At 47.0% G+C, this 24,710-nt stretch overlaps 1 protein-coding gene across 8 annotated transcripts in view; it reads right to left on the reverse strand.

The window, feature by feature from the left end:
- The window catches only part of LOC124038181 (A-kinase anchor protein 13-like), a 99,320-nt gene that overhangs the window by 44,149 nt on the left and 30,461 nt on the right, over positions 1 to 24,710 (reverse strand). For all 8 annotated transcript variants that reach the window (XM_046353781.1, XM_046353764.1, XM_046353754.1 and 5 more), the window contains exons 3-8: positions 21,926 to 22,079; positions 16,156 to 16,479; positions 12,316 to 12,502; positions 9,140 to 9,335; positions 6,506 to 8,822; positions 3,573 to 3,652 (exon numbers count right to left, since the gene is read on the reverse strand). In XM_046353781.1, coding sequence (XP_046209737.1) covers positions 3,573 to 3,652; positions 6,506 to 8,822; positions 9,140 to 9,335; positions 12,316 to 12,502; positions 16,156 to 16,479; positions 21,926 to 22,079 — 3,258 coding nt within the window. The remainder of the gene's footprint in view (positions 1 to 3,572; positions 3,653 to 6,505; positions 8,823 to 9,139; positions 9,336 to 12,315; positions 12,503 to 16,155; positions 16,480 to 21,925; positions 22,080 to 24,710) is intronic.

Raw genomic sequence — 24,710 nt, forward strand, 5'->3', positions numbered from 1 at the left:
GCACCCAATCTTCATCTCTCTCATAGTCAATCAATCAATTGCATTTATTTATAAAGCCCTTTTTTTTACATCAGCCGATGTCACAAAGTGCTGTACAGAAACCCAGCCTAAAACCCCAAACAGCAAGCAATGCAGGTGTAGAAGCACGGTGGCTAGAAAAAACTCCCTAGAAAGGCAAGAACCTAGGAAGAAACCTAGAGAGGAACCAGGCTATGTGGGGTGGCCAGTCCTCTTCTGGTTGTGCAAGGTGGAGATTATAACAGAACATGGCCAATATGTTCAAATGTTCATAGATGACCAGCAGGGTCAAATAATACTAATCACAGTGGTTGTAGAGGGTGCAACAGGTCAGCACCTCAGGAGTAAATGTCAGTTGGCTTTTCATAGCCAATCAGTCAGTTACGGTATACAGCATGTCTACAAACTCTGTTTCTATTTTCTAACTGACATTAAAAATCAGATGTACCCTGATCCTCATACTAAACACTGTGGTACCCACAGCCTTGGTTCCATCCAGTGTCTGACTCTGATAGACATTCACAGAGTACACTACATTGCTTCTAACTGAAACTAGACTCAGACCGTTGAAAAAGATCTTCATAAAAGAGTTGAAATATTCTTCTCCTCTGAGACTATGTGGTTTACGTGCCACAGACTTCTGGCTGTCTGGCTGGCTGTCTGGCTGGCAGGCTGTCTGGCTGGCTGTTGTGTTTGACCTGGTGAGCTTCTTATAAAAGACAGTCCTCCAGAGTTACAGTGTAATTCCTCTCAAAGGCTAATAATGAAGTACAGAGGGAGTCTGGCCAAGAGAGAGCTGTGACAGTGGCCCTGTCTACATGCCTCTCTCCAGATAAGCAGCACAGCTTAGCCACATTCACAAGAGGGGGGTGAATTGCAGAACTAAATCACCGCTGAACAATACACCTAATCCTTCATGCATGAAGACAATTATCATACCAGAAGAAAGTTGCCTGCAGATTGCGGCGTGATCACAACAGAGATATGACATGGCCGAAGCATTTCAGTATGACATCATCTCAGTCACATAGGCCCTGTGGACTATGCTGACAATTACGCACCACACAAAACAACCCAGGAAAATTGTAGAGAATCACAAAAGAAAATCACAGAGGATGTCTGCCCACAACTGCACGGTCAGTCCCTCACCATAACACAAGACCTACTATACAATAGAAGGTCACCTTTCAGAACCAGGTAGTCAGAAACAGAGAATGACAACGGTAGGGAACAATATGGCTTCCCATAGGAAAAGGTGTGCTTCTAGAGCTGCGTGGGAGGGCAGTGCCCTGACCTGCTGGTGTGGATGTCTCCTGCTGCTAATCAGACACTTCCTTCCTTCCTCTCTGTCTTCACACTGCTGCTGCAGCTACTGTCAGTGGGACTGTGTTATCTCTGCCTCCCTCTCTACGGCTTGTTTCGCACCCCTCATATCACTCCTCTCAGGGGAGAGAAGAGACGGTGAGGTCATCTTTTATTTTTCTCTCCTCCTGGTTAAACAGGGTAGGGCACACACACACACGCACACGCACGCACACGGTGAACCACGTGGCCACAGCTTTCCCATATCTGCCCACCTGACCTTTAGAAACAAGAGTTCAGCTTGTCAGGCCGAGAAGTGCGTCATGTTTGTACGGACTTTCCCAAAAGTGAAGGCAAACAACATGACAAAAAAAGGGTTTATTTAGTGAGGTCAGGTGGGAATGCTTGGCATGGAACAGCGATAAGATAATTGCTTCCCAGAAACAAATGATCTCCCAGTCATGGAAAATGTTACATCAATCAGACTATATGTGACTTCAACTGATTTGTGGGGACAGGAGTCAGAGTTTTACTCATGTTCCAAATCATTAGAGTACCAAGAGTTTTTCCATCTGTAAATTGACAAAGACATGAACGTGATATAATGATAATAATGATTGTTGACTAGATGTATTACTACCATTATGCTGCTGTTCATTGACTATGGATTGCTTTTACATTTAGTATCTATTTATTCTGCTACTGGTCACTATTACTTCTGTTTACATCTACACTACCGTTCAAAAGTTTGGGGTCACTTAGAAATGTCCTTATTTTTTTAAAGAAAAACACATTTTTTGTCCATTAAAAATAACATCAAATTTATCAGAAATACATTGTTTATGTTGTAAATGACTATTGTAGCTGGAAACGGCTGATTTTTAATGTTGTAAATGACTATTGTAGCTGGAAACGGCTGATTTTGAATGGAGGCCCATTATCAGCAATTATCAGCAACCATCACTCCCGTGTTCCAATGGCACGTTGTGTTAGCTAATAGCTAAGTCTGTCATTTTAAAAGGCTAACTGATAATTAGAAAACCATTTTGCAATTATGTTAGCATAGCTGAAAACTGTAATGCTGATTATAGAATATAGAAGCAATAAAACTGGCCTTCTTGAGACTAGTTGAGTATTTGGAGCATCAGCATTTGTGGGTTCGATTACAGGCTCAAAATGGCCAGAAACAAAGAACTTTCTCTGAAACTCGTCAGTCTGTTCTTGTTCTGAGAAATGAAGGCTATTCCATGTGAGAAATTGACAAGATACTGAAGATCTCATACAACGTTGTGTACTACTCCCTTCACAGAACATCGCAAACTGTCTCTAGCCAGAATAGAAAAGGGAGTGGGAGGCCCCGGTGCACAACTGAGCAAGAGGACAAGTACATTAGAGTGTCTAGTTTGAGAAACAGATGCTTCACAAGTCCTCAACTGGCAGCTTCAATAAATAGTACCTGCAAAACACCAGTCTCAACGTCAACAGTGAAGAGGCTACTCCAGGATGCTGGCCTTCTTCTGTTGACGTTGAGACTGGTGTTTTGTGGGTACTATTTTCTAAATTGTTAATGTATTTATTGTATTTTATCCCCTTTTCTCCCCAATTTTGTGGTATCCAATTGTTAGTAGCTACTATCTTGTCTCATCGCTACAACTCCCGTACGGGCTCGGAAGAGACGAAGGTTGAAAGTCATGCGTCCTCCGATACACAACCCAACCAAGCCGCACTGCTTCTTAACACAGCGCACATCCAACCCAGAAGCCAGCCGCACCAATGTGTCAGGGGAAATACCGTGCACCTGGCGACCTGGTTAGCGTGCACTGCGCCCGGCCCGCCACAGGGGTCGCTAGTGCGCGACGAGACAATGATATCCCTACCGGCCAAACTCTCCCTAACCCGGACAACACTAGGCAAATTGTGAGTCGCCCCATAGACCTCCCGGTTGCGGCCGGCTGCGACAGAGCCTGGGCTCGAACCCAGAGTCTCTGGTGGCACAGCTAGCACTGCGATGCAGTGCCACCCGGGAGGCCTTGGGGGTACTATTTAATGAAGCTGCCAGTTGAGGACTTGTAAGGTGTCTGTTTATTTCTATATATTTAAAAAAAATGTTTTCTATATTTTCTATAATTGTCCATACTATTATTACTATCACTGCATTCTTGGCAATGAGCTCTCAAAGTATCAACTTCACTGTACTGTTTTCCACATGTGCACAAGGCGAATAAACTTTGAAACATGAAACGTTAACTCACCAGTGTAGAGTCTTCCCTGTATGCGAGAGATTCCTTCTTTCCCTTCTCTTCTCCCTGGGCTGGACACACCGTGTCTTTGTCTGGGGAGTGATACAGTATGACACAGGTATGACACAGGTATGACACAGACATATACGGAACCTGAGCGTTTGACCCTATGAACAAACTAACACAGAATCCTCTCCATAAATGAAAACTTCAACTCAAGTTCAAACTATGAACTCAAAATAATGAATCATACCAGTAGTATCTAATGTATAAACAGCATAGGCCTTGACAAAAGCAACAATAAACAAGCTGCCATGCATGAAGAGAGGACAATGATCTCTATTTATACTATGTCAGTGTAGAATCAGAGGATCTATTCTGCTCCATATTCCCATCCAGACAGGAAAAGGCCTGGGTGTAGCCATGTGCTCACGGACTGCCAAGACAGGGAAGGCTCTGAGTGGAAGGATACCTTTATTTTCAGAGCCTACTGTAAGGTCTGGAGAGATCATTGTACTGCTGCTTGGATACGTAAATACACACACACACACACACAGCCCCATTCACAATCACACAGCTCTCTAGATGACTGACATGGAGCCTTTGACCTTTTCAGACTGACTCAGGGACAAGAGGCCAGAGATAGGCTTGGGTGGTGTACCATATATACCTTATACCGGGGGATTTGGAAATGCCGTTTAAACAATTTCTCAGAAGTTTTGGAATAAATTATAATATTTAAAGCTACTGAACTTGAAGTAAATCCCTCCAGTCAATTTGTTCTATAGGTTAGGAGATAAAGAAGATCGCAATCTTAATTTACATCTACCACATAATCTTACATTATGAAGTTTACCGGTAATCCCCAGTCATGTGGTGTTTCTTTATAAACACAGCACGACTTTTATACTGTTTTTATTTATTTATTTTTCTGCTCTTTTGCACACCAATATCTCTACCTGTACATGACCATCTGATCATTTATCACTCCAGTGTTAATCTGCAAAACTGTATTATTCGCCTACCTCCTCATGCCTTTTGCACACATTGTATATAGACTGCCCATTTTTTTCTACTGTGTTATTGACTTGTTAATTGTTTATTCCATGTGTAACTCTGTGTTGTCTGTTCACACTGCTATGCTTTATCTTGGCCAGGTCGCAGTTGCAAATGAGAACTTGTTCTCAACTAGCCTACCTGGTTAAATAAAGGTGAAATAAAAAATAAATAAAAAATGAGAGACCGGAGCTCAGTCGCTCACTGTTGTGCAGCACTTGTCAGGTGAACTACTTACAGTATGGAATTCACAGCTAAATGTTTGCCAGCTAGACATCTTATAACTATTAAGTTAACAGGTTAAAATGTGCTACATTTTCTGCAATTGTGCATTTTGTTTGCTAATTTAGTATCTAGTTAGCTATCTAGCTAAGTGGTTGGTTAGCTTCTTCCAAAATCCTAACAGCAGAAAATCCCCTCCTGGATCAAGAGCCTTGATGTCTAATATGTGTCTTGTGCTTGGAGTAAACTGCGAGTAGCATTTCTGTGCTCATTGTAAAACTTGATGAGTTGGGAAGTCTGTCCTGCAAATAGTTTAGGTCAGAGACTGTATAAAATGTTCACGTTGCGCTCGTTAGCATTTAGTTAGCATCCTCTATGTAATTTTACATGTACTTATTAGCATTGCTAACCTTCGGATTACAGATGCTAAGTGTTGTTTGTGTTCAGTGCTGGTATTACAGGATATCCCGGTATGGCACAAGGTCTGTATGAAGGTATGACAATCTGGATACTGCCCAAGCCTAGCCAGAGAGTCTCATATAATGTTTCTCCTGAAAATCAAGCATTCTACAATTTACATGGTATAGCTGACAAAATGTGTTAAAAGTAACATTTTAATATATTCTACTTCCTGTTTTGAGGTAAATATTCTGTGGTTCAACCTCCACAGAATGCCATGACAAATGACAGCATATCCCCTTTTAGCAACGGTAAAAGCTCAGGCATAGCTGAACTAAATGGTCACATGCTCAGAGTCGTACGACAGTGTGCTCACACAGAAAGGACGGTGCAGTTATGAAACACGACAAAAATGCACACCAGGAATGAATTTAGCAGCTGGGATATAAAGTAGGGGATATGTAGTAAAGGGTTCATGTACATGAAAAGTGAGCTTCAGATTTTCCTCATGACCCAAATCTACTTGAATTTGAGCTTGTACTAACTACTGCAGCTGGACGATATGAACAAAAAAAATGATAAATTGACAATTCTTTGGCGACAATGATAAATCAACAACAGCTAGACATCCCCCACGAATGATGCAGTGCCCCCCTTGGGCCAAGCAGTATCGTTTTGTAAATGCCGGCTCTCTATGGCACGACGCGTCATTCACCTAAATTTGAACAAAAATCGGCCCTGAGTTGTCTGAAATGTTGTCTGTGGCTAACGTACAAACATGCTAAAGTACTAACGGAGACAGATCCACAATCCCCTGACCAATTTCCTTGTGGGGGGGGGAAAACTAGAACAACAGTAGCTGCTTTTGAAAACAGTATTTTTCCTGCAACTGCATTTTAAGTAACGGTCATATGCTTGAGCTTCTCCCCTCCTCTGAGCGCTGAGGGAGGCTCACTCACACAGCAGCCGGCATCTGAACTGGGACAGATACTTCCAGAGAATGAGTCAACATAATGCATAGGCTATTACCGCTGACCAAATAATGGTTGTAGAACAATCCACAGAAGCCCTGCGTAGCGAAATCCTGTTGTATTTCTCACATATGCCAAATACAACAGGTCTATAGACCTTACTGTGAAATGCTTACTTATGAATCCTTGAATGAAATGTTTCAAATAAATGGTTTCTTCTTATTCATCTGCATTAATGAATCTATAGGTGAGCAAAGCAAAAGCAGTTATCATTGTTTTGTCATGGTGTGGCCTTACCTTTCACAGACTTGTCAAGGGGTCTCAAAGCTTCAGAACACTCCACTTTAGTATCCAACATTCTCTCACTCACTCCATCCAGGCTGGCCAGTGTGTCTGGGGACTGCAGGCCCAAGGACAATCCACCGTCTACTTCCACTGAGAAGCTGTGCTTCTCCTCACCCGGGCCTGTTTCACTGTCTAGCTCCGAGAGGGAAGTCAGCTCTGGACTCTGGGCCGTACCACTGTCAGAGTCACTGGCTGTATGTAAATCTGCAGGTGTGGCCGGTCTCTCTGGAATAGCCTCCTGATGTGTCAGCTCTGAGGATCTCTCTGGGGAGATAGTGGAGGAGGATGTGATGACCTCATCGCTCTGTCTGTCCACAGCCCTTTCATCATGTAACAACATGTCTGTCTGAGGGTGGGAGTCTCCACACTCTCTGCTGGCTTCTACACTCTCTCCCTGGGTCAGACTCAGGCCTGCTAGTCTGGCCTCCACTTCATTCTCATTCCCAGGTCTGGCTTCGGATAGGTCACTGCTCTCCTCCCCTTGTAGAAGACGAGGCACATCCTCTCCCTTTGAGGGGTTCTTGTCCATCACATCCCCCAGTAACTCCCCAGGTGAGACAATAGGACCCCCATCCAAGGTAAGGGTCTCAGTGGCCTCAGAAACCGTGACCCCTGACCTTGGTGCAGTGTCTTTGGGTCCAGTCTGATGCTCACGCTGGTTGTCAACAGCCTCCGGTACACGGCTTGCCTCCAGCATTGAATTGGAGTGGCATTGTTCTATGTTTGCTACAGCAGCTGCTACTGCTATGGCCACCACTGCTACAGCTGTGGCTGCTATCTCCTCCCTACATGACAGAGAGTCTGCCTCTTCTAACGATGCCCACTGTATAGACACCTTCTTCTTTGCAGGGGTCTCCTCTCCTGTGACTGTCCCCTCTTCAGACAGTTTGTCCGCGGAGCAACTATCCGACTGGACGAGTTCCTCCTCCTCATGAGAGGGTTTGAGGTCTGTGACATCATCAGAGTGCTGTGGCCCCATGGTCCACTTCTCTACGCTCGGTCTCTCTCCATCCTCAGTTGTCCTTCTGGCTGAGTCGGTGGACGCCTGTTCCTCCCATTCCTGCCCAGCCTTGTGGCCCTGGCTGTGGGCACCGTCCTGGTTATGCTGTGGTGGTGGTACCACTACCTCCACTGTGCCCTCCGCCGTCTGATCCAGGACCTGCTCACTGGGCTCTGGTGCTGTAACGCTACTGGGTCCTTGTGAACGGCTGCTCTCGCTTTCTCCCTCTGTCATACTGGGGCTCTGCTTCATGCTGTTTGTGTCAGTCTCTCCACTTCGGCTGCTGGCTGACTCAGTGCTACCGTTAGTCTGTTGGTCGGGGTTTCCTGCCTCTCTCTTTCTCTCGTGTGTACCGCCAATATCACCAACTCTTTCAGTCTCAGACCCCCGGGTCTGGCTGCTGTTATTGGCCAAATCCTGCTCCTCAGAATAACTCGTCAGCGCTGTGGTGATTTCCTGTCTTTGTTCGGGGTCTTGTGACTGTGCAGCCTGTGCCTGATGGCGGCTCACAGCTCCTGTCATTGTCTGCAGAGTACATTCAGAGGCGGCTTCCGCGTACTCCACCTCCACCTCGCCGCCATGTTCACCGTGCTGCCCGTTCTCCACAGGAACCCCAGCCTCTATCTGAGCCCAGGGTGCTCTACAATCCATCTCCTCGATGTTGTCAGGCTCCCCCTGCATTTCCATAGTCTTTTGAGCCCTCGTGTCCCCACAGCTGCTACTGCTGTTGACTGTACTCCTCTGCCCAGTCTCCAGGGGCCAATGCTTGTCTTCCGGTTGTTCCGGGTGTTCCTGGGACTGTGCGTGGCCCATGGCTGGCGTAACCGTCGTCGGAAAAGCAGCAGCCTTATCGCCCGTCTCAGTCTCTGCTCGCCTCTTCTCTCGCTCTTCCTTGTTCCTTTTACGGCGCCCTGCCTTGCTGCTCTGCCTGGCAGTGATTACGCCTGTCCTCTCCCTATCAGCTTCCTCCTGCTGGTTTCCACAGGACGGTGTGCTGACAGCTGGAGTCTCACCCTCCCTCTTCCGCCGCTGTGCTGCAGCTTCACTTCTTTTATCTAACGCCTTCGCAGAGTCCTTTACTGCTGCCTGAGCGGGGCCCGCCTCCCCTTCCTCTGGCTGGCCGTTCGGACAAGGCCGCGCCCCTCCCGCGATGTGGGCATGGCTGTGTTGGGGGTGTAAAGCTGTGTGCGCTGACGTGTTGCTGATGCCGCCGGATCCTGCTGTACTGTTTAGCTCGTCTGGTGACTGCTGCTGGAACACATGATCTCCCTACAGTACAAGCAGAAATGCAGGGTGAATAATTGTCCCATTAATTAAACGTCATTTACACACATTATACATCACACATTACACACAGGGATCTTCACTTCGAGTCAAGAGAAGACATGCACAAAATGTTCAGAGCAAACAAAAACCCACAGGTAACGTACAATAGGCTGGCTAGCTAGCCAGAAGATATGATACTGGGTTCTGAGATGACTTAGTGTATGAGAATACGGCAAGTAAGTCATAGTTCAAAGCAACAAAACGAGACAGCAGACAGAGTTGAACGCAGACGGAGTTAAATGCAGAGTTCTATAGCTCACCTTGTTGTCTCTGTGTGAGCGGATGAGTTTCTGTAGCTCCTCCACCTCTCCCTGCAGGCTGGGCGGAGTTTTCCCTGGCACCGTGTCCACCGTCAGGGTGTAGGTGTTCAGTCTAGGGTGGTGCTGCAGCGCTCGGCCTCCTGGGTAACACTGCCTCTCCTCTGTCTTTATCCGGGTGTCCGGCGAGGTCTCAACCCTGCTCAACACAAACAGAACACACCTGGTCAGAGAGGAGGTAGCCAAAGCACTCAGCACTGACTCAGAATTCAGCAGCACTACCTACGCCCATATTATAACAGCTATTGTGATCCACAGGTTCATTCCCAGGGAGACCAACCGTTCACCATTCCACCGCCGACCTCACCACCAAAACTGGTCAGCTTCATTGCTACTTCTATCTCAATCACAGAACTGGTATTTAATTCATTGTTCTATGATATCGGTGGAATTGAAAAAGTAAACGCCACTTCTCCCTTTCTAATCTCCTCCACCAGTGAAACCAGTTCTACTCAGTTACAAAGAGGAACAAAAAACAAAGAGATCAAACATAGCCGTGCTAAAATGACGTTTTCGGCATGGACCTATTCTAAACGCCTCTTGTAATGGCTAAATCCTGGGAGGGACTTTAGTAGTGTATTGTCCTGCGGTCCTGGGTGTGAATCTCTCTCTGCCTGGGTTGAGTCATCTGTTCTGCTCTCTCACAATGAGTGGAACTGACTCTAATCGACTCAGGGGTGATGATGTCACCATGGTAAACTCCGGTGAGAAGGACACAAAACCAAAACAATCTGATGGAAGCAAAGGGCATGAGGGAGTCATTCAGTAAATGGATTGGATTAGTAAGATTCCAGCCCCTGGTGACAGGAGTGCAGACCTGGGTTCAAATACTATTTGAAATCATTTCCAATACTTTATTCCATGCTTGATTGAGCTTGCCCGGCTTAACGGACCAATAGAATAGTTCTGCTCCATATCCCACTCCAAGCAGGCTACAGCAAAAACTCAATGGTTGGAAATAGTATTTGAGCCTTGGACTGCAGGAGCGATGAGATCAGAGGCTGCTCTCACCTGCCTCTTGGTGCTCGGTGCCAGCACAGGGCTGAATGGGTCTCCATGGCAACCCCCTAACATCATTCACTGGGGAATGAAAGGCAGGACACGGCACGGGAGAAGAACACAACAGAGCCACGTTGTGGGACCTGAGTAGGGAACCTGAATGCAGCCAGGACCCAGCCTCAATCTCGGGAGCCAGGGGAGAGAGCTTTTAACAACACACAGTTGTCATGAAGACAACTGTACTATAAACGTTGGGTTTCTTATTCCTTTGTTAATGGTATATGACCTAACCAGCTTATTCCTACAGCCAGCGGGTGGAATGTTCACAACTATGCTGTTGGGATTCAGCCATGACACCTAATTGTTCTCCTGTGCCAAATAAACAGCCGGCTGTCCCTGACCTGAACTAATCCTGTCTCAGAGCATTTAACGTCAGAAGCCAGGTGACTCAATCTCTCCACTCCCAGCTTAACTCATTTCAGGAACCTTTCCACAACTCTCCCGAAAACAACACCGAACAACAGCCTCCCCAACGACACCAAGCAACATCAGAGAGATGAACATGGGTTGGTGTCTATGTGACTGGTGTAACTGTTACATGCAGACGAGGAAGCGCAGGAAGAGTGGATACGGAGAAATCCCTGGTCTAGTCTAGTGAAAACAGTTGCTTTGTTCTCTTCTGTAACACACACAGTGCCTCTGAGGAGCTCCCGCTAGTGCTGCTCTCTCTCGCTCTCCTACGGTGATCGGGTTTCACAGCCTCCACCAACCCAGGTCGAAAGAGACCCGACAGAGACCGTTGACCCAGGGGACAGCAAAGCAGTCTGTGTGCCGCAGATAGAGAGACACCATGCGGTGTTGGGCCCTGAGAGTGTCCCTATGACCCGGTCTCTACTGGTCCACGCAGGTCCAGCACGTCCCTGTCTGGGACTTAGGTGACATCTGAACCTCAATGTCATAGAGAGGGATAAGTGACCGCTGGTGAACTCTGTAATGAGGTCAAGCGTATGTGCTCAGCTGGAGAACAGATCAGCACTGTGTCACGGACGGCACTGATGGTAAAAGCAGGTAATCAAACTGGTTTGGTGAGGTGCTAGTTGAGGCTGTGGCTGGGAGCAAATTATATCTATTAGATAAACTGGAAATGCAGTTTCTATAGTAGTTCCATGAAACCACTGTTTCCCACCATCTTCACTACAATTTTTTTCAGTGGTAAATCTGTCATCTGTGTTTGGGGGATGTAACCTACTGGGGCTGCCGAGTTAACATTGGTCTAGTTTTGAAACCAAAATGTTCGCTGTTTTCTTGTGTTATTTTATAGCTCAGATGTGTGAGCACATGTAACCAATCCCATACAGCTGGTACAGCCTGTGAGACCGCAGAGTAGCGTACGAGCTGTCGTCCAACACGTTAACATCCCCTCCTGATTCTAAAACAGTACAAATTAAAAAGACGGACCTGAAATGTATGCCATCATGAGGCGCCAGCTAGGTACATTTTGTGATTTTTGTCCCACAAAGACGACCAAATACTGGTCTGGCTTGACGTACTTAAAGTGCATATAGCGTTGGACTCTGTGCTGACAGCAGCAGTTCGGAGCGAAGCTGCAGAGTTCATCCTTGGTCTGTCTGCTTGTCTCTGTGTTCCCCAAACACTCCAAACACATTTCAACATCCCCAGCTCCTAACTAACCAGAGCTGTTCCCATTCCCACGGTTACATAAAAGACACCTCTCGCTGGTTTGGATCCCAAATCCTAATGAGCTCGCTTGAAATTCTTGCCTATTCATCTGTAGGAATGCAAAACTATGTGTTAACGAAAAGGGCGACGAAGAGCTACCTAACGACTTGAGATCAACTAAATGCTGTGGAGAGGGTTGTGCATTTCATTCACAGACAACATTCTGAAAACAGCAGAATATATTATGAAGACACGGTTTCTTTAACAGGTTCTGCTTTTCTTTCACACGTACCTGAGGTAGTAGAAATGACTGGCTGGCTAGCTTACTCCTATAGAAGCATAGCAATTGTGTATCTGAAGGTTATCACTACTGTAGTAAAGGTTGTTCATATTTAGGCCCTGTGTGAAGTATATAGGATGGGACACAGGTGAGTACTTACCCAGTGAAGAGCTGCTGTAGCTGGCCGTGGCCCCTCTTCTCTGCCACGCTGACTGGTGTGGAGCCCTGCTTGTTGGGCAGTCTGAGAGCCTCTCTGCCTCCTGGCTGCTGGAGCAGAAACAAGGCCACCTTCCGCAGACCGCGCCGAGCCGCAAAGTGCAGGAGGGTCTCGTGTGGCCCGGGCTCAGCTGAACGGGACACACAGGGAGGGAGAGTTACACTGGGCTCAGCGACGGTCAACAGTTCCAGTCCTCTCACTAGAACACGACACACATGCAACGATGTGCTGCCAGCAGGCATCCAACAACACTCCAGCTTCTGCTTAATAGCCGACGTGTTTACTCTGCCACTGTGTGATCAGTAACCTGTTTGGCAGTGCAGTATGTTCACGTGTAAATCCCTATGTGCATTTTCAGGCATGCACGGGCCGAGCGCCTCCCTCTCTCCCCTCTCCCTAACTCCTCCCACCTTTGCTATAAGCCTGAAGTGATAGCCCTGTCAGAGTCCCGCCCTCCTAACCTGTGTGACCCACTGTCCTGTCTGAGTCATGTGTCTAATAACCCCACCCCTTTTCCCCTCTCACCCCTCCCACTGGTCAGACTGCTGAGCCTCTGCTTCAATACACACTGAACCAGCTGGATGGCCTGACACAACCATACAGCTACAGTCCCATTTCAGTGTGGGTAATTAAGTGGTATTAACGCAAGACTACTCACAATGGTGTATTAGGAGATGATCTGCAATGTTACAGGTGGCTCTATTCTGAGAGCAGAGAGCCTCGTCGACCGGGCGGTCGCCATTACTATCCCAGCAGTACGAGGACACACAGTGGGAGGATTGTTCTACTTTGGTTAATGAGAGTCTGGGAAAGAGACTGCCCTGGTTTCAACGGCCCACTGGGAATTCAACAAACCAATTTGGAGCCCCCATAAAAAGAGGTGTTGCACAAAAAGGAGTCCTACTAGAAACGTAATCCGGTGCTGAGGAGTTGGGGATTAGGTCGTAGCGGAGCTGAGGGTACTAATTTAACACCGTTTGCACCAGGTCTGACACCAGGAGTCTACGTTTGAAGCAGATCATTTAAATGACTGCTGCACATCAGAGCAGACCAGAGTAGTGAAATGCTGTCAGAGAAAAGGCAAGTAAAAGAAGAAACACGTACTCTATTGCATCCCACGGACAGACATACTCAATACAATACATTGATGGGAAACTATCCAATGTGAAAAGGAAAATCAACCCTTGTCCTGACCTCTATTAGACTCAGTTCAGTGCATCTGATTTGCAGAAACACGGAGACAATATGAGCATGGGCCTTCATTTCCTCTCCGTCAGCCACATTCTATGGTAGGACTCAGCGTATTCACTCCAGCCACTTACAGGAGGAGGGAGAGACCCTAACAAATCAGATTTTCCACCAGCGCTAGATTCTCATGGCTGCTTCTCTCCCACAAACCCTCAGTATAACTGCTACGCGAAGCTCTGGAATGCTAGCAGATCATCTGTTGGCATTTAGAGTGTTGGCAGTCAATGTGACAAGGGATAAAATATGCCTTTAGGAGTTTTACTGCATTTTTTCATGATAATAATGGCCCTCTGTGCTTTATTTCAACCAGAATGAGTTGTTGGCTGGGCACTGGGGTTGGGCACTGGGGCCGGGCAGTGCCAGCAGAGCCAGTAGAGAGAGAGAGCCTCTGGACGTAAGGCCCGCTAGTTCCAGGGCTCACCGCCTGTCGTCCAGGTACCCGGGACCAGCTTCAGGAAATGCCAGGGCTGGCCCACTCAACCGTTGGGGAGAGGAATTTAACCTGGCTGCAGGATCATCTATTCTAACAGACCCCCCCCCCCTTTTCTTTTTTCAAACATCAGAGAGTTTTGGAATCAAATATTATCAGGGGCCTCAGGTCACAGTGGACCCGGAGGAGATGCAAATCACAGAGGAAATAGGCAGAGTCACATGTCCCACCTCATAAAGGACTGCAGTGCTTTCGTCTGAGTGCACGTCAGGCCCAGAACCACTTGAAACATATAAACCATCTGACAGGTGTTTCTAGGTCGCCATACATTGTTGCCTAGTTCTGTACATTGTTGCTGGGCAGATATCTCTGCCAAATCACTGAGCTCTTACAAGCTCAATCCCTGAGCAAAAAGGGACAGACGTCATTCAGATACTACAGATCCCAAAAGGTTTAATAGGATATATTTTTCACTGAGAGGCCAAGATCAAGTAGTCCTTTAAAGACGCTGATGGGATAAAAACAATTTAAACCTGGAGGAGGGGCACTCTCGGTCTTTAAGCTCTCAGCATTTTTTGTATTCCTCTTATCTATGCCTGACAGAGGCACATGGTAACATCACAACAGGACATCTGCTAGCCATAACAGCCGTCAGTGGCTCAGCATGGCCTCCATCCTCCACATTCTGACAGCATGCACGATGTGGAACTAACATTAAAGCATTAAACACATTCTGTTAGTATGACAATCTGTCATCAGTCAAGGCAAAATACAAAGACAGTAGACGCCTGGACGCAGACATGCATAAAAAGCATGTGGGCTCTAGATTTCAGTGAGTTGGAATGAGACCGTATGTTTCAACAACACTCAATTTGGTGTTCCAAATGATCTGCAGGAGCCCATAGGTTTCGTGTTGGGGCCTGTACTATTAAATGGCTCTATAGGGCCATACATTCCAACCGATCTTTCAAGTGACTGTATGAAACTTAATTCATACAGTCTTTAATTCCCGGTGCAGAGAGAGAACGAGAGAGAGAGAGAGAGAGTGAGTGAGTGAGAGAGAGAAAGTGAGAGAGAGTGAGTGAGAGAGAGAGGTAGAGAGAGAGAGAAAGTGTGAGAGTGAGAGAGAGAGAGAGAGAGAGAGAGAGAGAGAGAGAGAGAGAGAGAGAGGTAGAAAGAGAGAGGGGGGAGAGAAAAAGAGGAGAAAGCACACTAACACTCTACTGACAAGAACAGGCATACAGGCTCCAAATGTAACAAGCATCAGTCAGCTGTGACCAGAGCCCCCGACATGTATCACAACAATCCCCTTTGAGCTCCAGAACAAGTCCCAGGCTCTGGTTAATAGACCAAATAAACACTGTTGGTTACTGCCCACTTCTTCATTGGGTGGGAATGTTTGTTTTTAGCATATCTAACATTGCGTTCCTGACTTATGACGACCCAATAGGAGCAGAAAACAGAAACACAGAAGAGGAAATAAAGTGGATCTAAACTCAGCCGGAGAGCCCAGCCAAGAACATCAGGAGGGAGGACTGGAGCTATCCCAGGGGACACTGGGGCATGATGGCAACCTTCCTCTCTCAGATAGAGCCCTTCCTCTCCTCACTAGGGCAGTCCTCTCTGGTCAGACTCTCACTCCTCTCACTGTCAGGATTCCTGTGTGCCAATTAACAAAATCACTGCAGTGGGATTGAAATGTCTGAGCCCCCCTTCCAAAAAAAAACACAAGGCAACAAAGTGAGCTCTGATTGGTCGTTACCACAACCGGCTCTTTCCCCAGAGGCCGTGAGTGGCTGGAGCAAATTTTATGCATGCCCGGAAGGCGGAGCTGAAGTATCGTTAGTGAACCACCCGGTGGGCGCGTTCCACTACTCATTCAGTAGAATGGGAACCCGGCCAAATCATCTCTCAGTTCGGGAGGAAGGGAACAAATGTTTCTCAGTCTACTTAATTACCTCACTGAGGCGTGAACCGAACACGGCAGCACATACTGTATGAAATCTACAGGCACATTAAGAGGGAATAAAGCAGAACACACCGTGAGAAGCACTCAAAAATAGGTCCACGGTGAGACACAAAGCGCAGACCATATCCCTACTCACCTATGCTGTTGTCCAGGTTGGTACCTGGTGGTGTGCCCACGTGTGTACCCAGGACGCTCCACCCCTGGGGCAGGGCCAGGTGTCTAAGGGCCAGGGAGAGGCTGTCGTCCAGCCGCTCACACTCCTGCAGCGGGATCTGGCACTCGTCCAGCAGCAGCGCCCCCTCCAGGCCGTCAGCCTGCCCCGCAGCGCTCACCAGGAACTGGGCCATGTCGAAGGCCAGGTCCTGGACGAACTGGAAGCGCTCCTCAGCCACGGGGTCCACGGAGCCTCCGGGCCGCGCCGAGCACAGCGTGACCTGCACCGACTCAGAGCAGTCATGGGCTAGGAAAGAGACGGAAGAGAAGGGGTTAGTGTACTTCTTACGTAAAGGCATGGGACCTGTCTGTTACTGTATAGACACATGCTTCAGACATGCCAAAATACTTTACCGCGTGAGTTTACAGCGTGAGTTTACAGCGTGAGTTTACAGTGTGAGTTTACAATGTGAGTTTACAGCGTGAGTTTACAGCGTGAGTTTACAGTGTGAGTTTACAACGTGAGTTTACAGCGTGAGTTTACAGCGTGAGTTTACAGTGTGAGTTTACAATGTGAGTTTACAGCGTGAGTTTACAGCGTGAGTTTACAATGTGAGTTTACAGCGTGAGTTTACAGCGTGAGTTTACAGCGTGAGTTTACAACGTGAGTTTACAGCGTGAGTTTACAGCGTGAGTTTACAGTGTGAGTTTACAATGTGAGTTTACAGCGTGAGTTTACAGCGTGAGTTTACAACGTGAGTTTACAGCGTGAGTTTACAGCGTGAGTTTACAGCGTGAGTTTACAACGTGAGTTTACAGCGTGAGTTTACAACGTGAGTTTACAGCGTGAGTTTAGAGCGTGTATCGGCCTATACAGCTCAGTTGAGCCTTCGTTTGCCCAAATAACTTGGCTGGTGTCAACAGGTTTCAGAGTGGACAAACATGAATCTACCCTCCCTCCCAGTGGACCTTTAAACAGGCCATTTTAATTATATTTAAAGGTGTATTATTGTAGAAGCCTGTGAACCAACAGGTAAATATGCTATTCTCACAATCAGAGGAATATCCAATAGCTACAGGTGTCGCAAACAGGGGTGATAACCATCAAAAACCTGTTAGCATCTATGAAAAGTGTCTAGCCCTTCACCCTCGTAACCGTATACGGCTTGAAAATGTTTTGTTGTCTGAGTGAAGGGAAATGCTGTAAATTAAGAGCACTAATACATACCGCTTTGATGTCATACACTTCACATTTCCATATCATAAAAGCCATGTCATATACAGTGTTGACGTTTATGATCAGTGTTTGATGTACAGTTACAAGATGACATGGCGTCACACCCGGGGTTGTCCTGAACAGAATGAGCCTATGGTTGTCTCCTACGAAGAAAACAACCACCTGAATGTACACCACTCCTTTCCATGCGCACCAACATTAAGATCTGTTTCTCTGAATTGCCCTGAAGGCCTAACACTGTAATATCGTATTTTAGAACTTAGCTAGTCATGTTGGCAATAGAACATTTATAATGGGACGTTTCTTGGGGGATTGTGTAAACAACAGTGATTGTGTGATGCAGGGCTGTGTTCCAAACTAAACAGTGGCAAGTGTGCTTGCTCTAGTTCCTCAACGGCACAGCTAGGAGAGCTAAAAAATATACTGTAGTTGAAGTATATACTGTAGCACCTTATACTGTCTATTTTGAGTCACAAAAGTGCATTGAAATGACTTAGGAACCGTGCACACTTTGGAGAGGTGTGCGCCTGTGTAGCCACGTGGTGACACCAGTTAGTCCTCTCACTCAAGCCCTTAGCATTTCTTGGTCTTATGTTTAGCTGACCCCACATTTCCCAGGAATAGCCGTATCATGGTACTGAATGTATCCAGAGTATTTTCAGAATGTGGCGACACAGAAAGTACAGAAAATGTCAAATCAACAGTGTAATGTTTGGATTGTCTTGTCAGGTGAACTGTTGTGTCCTCAACTTTGGTCTAATCATTTCGCCCAAAATGTTCAATTGCTATCATGGTTATGCTTTTCATATTTCTTCTGTAAGAAACATTTCCATGGAGCCCTATCCACATAGGCCAATTCCCACGAGTGTAAAGGGTTAAGACATGGCCTAGTGACATGATGTACTGTTCTGTTCCTTTACTATGTCCCTCCCTGTTCTGAAAATGAATGGACTCCACAGCAAAAGGCCATGTGAGAGCCATATATTTATTGACAGCTCATATTAGTCGTGACACGGGTCTGATAGGACAGGGGGGACAGCACGCAAACATTCAGGAGGCCCACCCACTCCTATTCATGGCTCTGCTGACGTCCATACACACAACACAAACACAGATAAATCCGAGCTGGGGCAGCCATCACGACATCATCAATATGCCACATGTCAGCCATGTTTTTACACGGTGATAACTGAAGCCGGGGTTAAATATAAAAACTACTTTTCTGCCCGGAACAAAATTATATTTGGGATTTATCTCTCGGACATCTTCTGGTTAAGGCTGCCTAGACAAACACCCCGTGGATGAAAACATGGTTTACTACCAATGACCGGACTGAGACAGATATAATTATGGAGCAAAGTTCTCACATTGTGAACAATGTATTTCCAAGGACTGGGAGAGTGGTGTACATGTAGAAGAGAAGCAGTCATAAACAAAGACGACATTCCTGTGTCAGCTGCCAAGAGGCTCGTCCCATCGCAGTGTAAACAAAAAGCACACATCATTAGCTGAAAACCCATGTAAAATGTCTCTATTTGCCCATGAAGAGTGGTGTGTGCGGGCGCGTGTATGTGTGTGCGTGAGCGTGCGTGCAACTATAAAAGATTTGGTTCATCCAAACGGCTCTGCCACACAGACAAACACCCGACCAGTACCACCGTCCAGCACCAGAATGCTGTTTAAAACCTCATCTCTCGTCTGACTGTCCCGTGGGGTTAAAAAAAACAAAATGTCAATGTTTCAATTCTGTTGATAAAAACGTCCTAGCAACCATCAGTTCCGGGACCAGCGGCGGCGGCAGAGCTCTGTGAGGGAGACAGAAGTGCACCTGAGGAGGATGACAGAGCTCTGTGAGGGAGACAGAAGTGCACCTGAGGAGGATGACAGAGCTCTGCGAGGGAGACAGAAGTGCACCTGAGGAGGATGACAGAGCTCTGTGAGGGAGACAGAAGTGCACCTGAGGAGGATGACAGAGCTCTGCGAGGGAGACAGAAGTGCACCTGAGGAGGATGACAGAGCTCTGTGAGGGAGACAGAAGTGCACCTGAGGAGGATGACAGAGCTCTGTGAGGGAGACAGAAGTGCACCTGAGGAGGATGACAGAGCTCTGTGAGGGAGACAGAAGTGCACCTGAGGAGGATGACAGAGCTCTGCGAGGGAGACAGAAGTGCACCTGAGGAGGATGACAGAGCTCTGTGAGGGAGACAGAAGTGCACCTGAGGAGGATGACAGAGCTCTGTGAGGGAGACAGAAGTGCACCTGGGGAGGATGACAGAGCTCTGTGAGGGAGACAGAAGTGCACCTGAGGAGGATGACAGAGCTCTGTGAGGGAGACAGAAGTGCACCTGAGGAGGATGACAGAGCTCTGTGAGGGAGACAGAAGTGCACCTGAGGAGGATGACAGAGCTCTGTGAGGGAGACAGAAGTGCACCTGAGGAGGATGACAGAGCTCTGTGAGGGAGACAGAAGTGCACCTGAGGAGGATGACAGAGCTCTGTGAGGGAGACAGAAGTGCACCTGAGGAGGATAATAATATAATAATATATGCCATTTAGCAGACGCTTTTATCCAAAGCAACTTACAGTCATGTGTGCATACATTCTACGTATGGGTGGTCCCGGGGATTGAACCCACTTCCCTGGCGTTACAAGCGCCATGCTCTACCAACTGAGCTACATGACAGAGCTCTGTGAGGGAGACAGAAGTGCACCTGAGGAGGATGACAGAGCTCTGTGAGGGAGACAGAAGTGCACCTGAGGAGGATGACAGAGCTCTGTGAGGGAGACAGAAGTGCACTTGAGGAGGATGACAGAGCTCTGTGAGGGTGACAGAAGTGCACCTGAGGAGGATGACAGAGCTCTGTGAGGGAGACAGAAGTGCACCTGAGGAGGATGACAGAGCTCTGTGAGGGAGACAGAAGTGCACCTGAGGAGGATGACAGAGCTCTGTGAGGGAGACAGAAGTGCACCTGAGGAGGATGACAGAGCTCTGTGAGGGAGACAGAAGTGCACCTGAGGAGGATGACAGAGCTCTGTGAGGGAGACAGAAGTGCACCTGAGGAGGATGACAGAGCTCTGTGAGGGAGACAGAAGTGCACTTGAGGAGGATGACAGAGCTCTGTGAGGGTGACAGAGTTGCACCTGAGGAGGATGACAGAGCTCTGTGAGGGAGACAGAAGTGCACCTGAGGAGGATGACAGAGCTTTCTGAAGCTCTTCTTGATTTGAAGGTCTTGATGCACTGGCCAAAATCCTTTAAGTGTTCTTACACTGGATTGATTACACAGGCCGTGCCAAGGAGCTGCTGCTGCACAGTGGCATGTGTTACAGTCAGATTGTCCCAAACAGCACCGTACTGCCTACACTGTGGGCCGTGGTAAAAAGTAGTGCACAACTGTAAATAGAGAATAGGGTGCCATTTGGGGCGCAAAGGGAGCCATTCCACTGGAATCTTCCACCCCGCTCTGTTCTCCCCTCCTCCGGCCTCACTAGGACTCTCTCCGTCAACTAGCCGCCCAACTGTCAGGGCACACAGACGTTTATTTCACTTTCACGCCGTGTCTTCCCTGATTGTCTGGCACCGCACTGAGCTGTGGAGTTTTGTGTATATCAACAGGCCAACGACACGGTTGCTGTTGCTGTTGCTGTGGCTCTTTCCACAGGACGAAGAAATGTACCGTAGCTACGCTGTGAGGTCATTTTATATTATGTAGATGACATCGTAGCCACTAAACCACACAGAGGGAATACTTTAAACAGTCTGCAGCACATCCAGTTCTACCTAATTTAGTGCTGCGACAGCAGGGATGAAGCGTATTGTAGATAGGCTAGATAAGGCATCCCGACATTGGGGGTGAAATGGTTTACTGGATTGGCACGCGGACACACTGTAAGGCTGACTGATGACAGCAAGGGTTGTGGAGGTATTTATTAGGCTATGGTGTGTTTACTACTTTGGGAAAAGGGATTTTAGAGATAAGGATTGAGTTATTCCATTCTGTTTAATACTAAGGGAAAGGAGTGGAAACACATGTCCTTATACAGGTACCTAGGGTCAATATGCACACACGCTCGGGGCAAGGCTTTCAGGAGCTGAATATATTGGTGTTTACTTCTCTAAAGCCTTGTCAGGTTTTCCTCCACTTCCGACATCCGTTACATTAAGATGGAATGTCTCCGAACATCAACAGCAATTAGAGGTCTCTAGCCATAAGTGCAGTGTATGTTTGACTGTCTCAGAGTGAATTATTAGTCTAGTTTCAATCTGGAACACTTTGAGAAACGCCGGCCGTATTCCCAGGACTCCCGGTGGTATGGTAAGTCATTGGGCTGCGGGTGTGTTGGATTGCGTGAGCTTGAGTAGCCATGTGTGGTGTACAGTGTGGCAACGGATACAATACGACTCGAAGTGTTGTGGAGACAGACGGCCTGCAGTGTGGCAGGACTCCTGTACTTTCCATTGGCCTGTTCAATGGAATGTTTGGGACCTTTACGCCCTGCGGTGCATTGTGGGACTTACCTGGGCACACGGCCTGCAGGGTGACATGGCTGATCCTCAAGGTGCTGGTCAGGTGCCTCTGGTTGGTGCCAGCAAACAGCAGGTAGAACTCTACATCCTCCTCATCCTCCAAATGATCTTCATCACCAAGCTGCACCGTCAGAAGACACTCACCCTGGAAAAAGACGGATGGAAATACAGTCATACTGTACATTTGAGCCACATACTTGGATTGGTTTAACTCAGTTTACATCTTTCGAGCTTGCAGCAGAATGGCAAAGGAAATGACCTACTCTCTAAACTAGGGCTGGGAAATGCCAGGGACCTCATGATACGATATTATCACAATACATAGGTGCTGATACGAAATGTATTGCGATTATACTGTATATGTATTGCAATTCAGTACTGCGATTTGATTGTGATTCGAGGTTCCAGACATATTGTTCTGTATATGTCTGCGGCAGAAAGACACGAGAGAACGTGAGGAAATCAGTGTCGGGGATGAAAGTGCTCAAAACATGTTGGCACACTCTTTAAAACATTTCAAAAGAAGACGGAGGATAACCTATCGTTATAACCGACTAGCACTAAAAAAAGTATGGGTTTTATTTTTTGCATTTCACAAATGCAATCGGCAAAGATTATATTGCGATACTCAACTGCAGTGTTTCCTCTGCGTTCATTGAAGTGTGGCGCTGCGCCACGGCAGAATCATTCCTGCTACACCAAAAGTAACATAATATATTTCTACCAAACATAGTTTCAATAAAGTTCTGTAATGCACACTCTTTTCTTAGTAAATAGATCATCCATTCTGGGTTCAACAGTTCTGAAGGTAATTTAGCTGTGTGAGCTGTTGCAGGCAGCCTGCAACCCAAGAAACACAGTTTTCCTGTGACCAGTGCTCGTCACAGACGCTCTGCGGCGCGAAAACACAATTCACTTGAATCACCTCAGAGTGCTCCTGCATGAGAAATTGCAAGAAAGGTACGTTAGCTTGTTTGTTTGACTAACATTAGCTAGCTATGGGCAAAGGGCAACCAAAAAAATGGTGCATATTTAGTCTGTACTAGTCTAGAGGATCATGTGTTTATTTTTGAGCCAACTCCACCAGGACCTCGACCCAATGGGTCTGGGAGCATTCAACATCAAGGAGGCGGAGGAGAGAGAGGCCAGGTGGAGACGACCAAGACCAGGGAGCAGTTCTGGGCTTGGTTCAGAGAGGAGGTGTGTTTTCAAATGCTGTGATGAAACCGATGTTAATTCATGTGTGTTGGATTAACTAATGAGGTCATCTTGTTGGGCTCCAGGACAGCCTAGACCGGAGGTTCCAACCCCTGGAGATTCTGGGGTGTGTTGGGACCTCAGGCTGCGTTCTCTAGTGAGAGGATAAACACCTGTAGTTCAGGGGTTGAAACACCTGTATTTTAGGGGTTGGACCAGCTGACGGCAATGTTAAAGCTGGCCTCGCAGTTTGATGAGTGGGGACAGACTACTCCTGACTATACCAGTGTATTCTGTTAATTGTGCGACGGACTCCTCTGCAATGAAACGAGTAAGAACATTTAAATGTGAAAGTAGATCGACTCTCTTTGTCCCTCCCCCTTCTCTTATTTTTCATTCTGTTATTGCAGATCAAAACAGACTTGAGGAACAGACTGCAGGGAGAGCATCCAGCCGGCTCTCCATCAACGCCCCCCCCCGCCAACAAGGAGCTCAATTACAGGAGGGCGTTGGAAATATTTTTCCAAATGCCCAGAAGAATAAAGTGCTCTGACAAAGGCTGTCAGAACTAGGTTTTTGTCGGAACCTGAAAAGACATTTCTAACGCTCTCCTTTTCTAATGAACATGAATTAGTGGGCTCTAATTCATGTTCAGTCAAATGCTCCTCTGGTCATTTTGTCAAGATAAACTTTTTTATTTCAGAAAGGTCTCTGTTGTGTTTCTTTAGATAGCTGCAACACTCAACCTTAAATTGCAGACTGTATACTGATACGTTATTGAGCTCATTTCTGGGGATGGAAATTATATTTTAGATGGTTTATTTGATGGTTTTATTTTTTCATTTTAAAAAGTCACCAGAACCAAGCTTTTCAGTACTTATACATATTTTGTTTGGGGGGGGGCCCCGGAACCCCCCCCCCCAAAAAGGGGGACACCCTCCCTTAAACCCCCTCCCACTACCACTAACTGCCCCCCACAGCTAACACAATTTCCAGTGGAAAAACTGCTCTACTGTATCGATTCCCCCCATCCCTATTCTAAACCAGAGGAGAAACCAACACAGAAATATAGGAGAACAAAAAGACCCACGGGCAGGTATCAGCACCTGTTTATTACGGTAGGAAGAGGCTGTGTTTTATTATAGCACTATCAACCCATCATGTAGGGCGGAATACTCGACTGAATACATAAAAACAAACCCTGCTAAAACAATAATTACCCTGCCTTATTTAATTACAGTGTATTGCACAAGTGTGTGTGTGTGTGTGTGTGTGTGTGTGTGTGTGTGTGTGTGTGTGTGTGTGTGTGTGTGTGTGTGTGTGTGTGTGTGTGTGTGTGTGTGTGTGTGTGTGTGTGTGTGTGTGTGTGTGTGTGTGTGTGTGTGTGTGTGTGTCTTCTTGCATCAGTGTGTATTATAACGAATGATTTATTTTTTTAGAGACCTCTTTATACTAATAACTCTTGAAATTGATAGAGCCCCCAGCCTGGAGTTACAACCAGGCTTGTGTGCAGTTCTCTGACAGGTCTGTTATAATGAAGGACCCGGTGTAAAACCATGACTACCTGTCATTCCGCTTC

Source organism: Oncorhynchus gorbuscha, linkage group LG01 (assembly GCF_021184085.1).
Source record: "Oncorhynchus gorbuscha isolate QuinsamMale2020 ecotype Even-year linkage group LG01, OgorEven_v1.0, whole genome shotgun sequence".
NCBI lineage: Eukaryota > Metazoa > Chordata > Actinopteri > Salmoniformes > Salmonidae > Oncorhynchus > Oncorhynchus gorbuscha.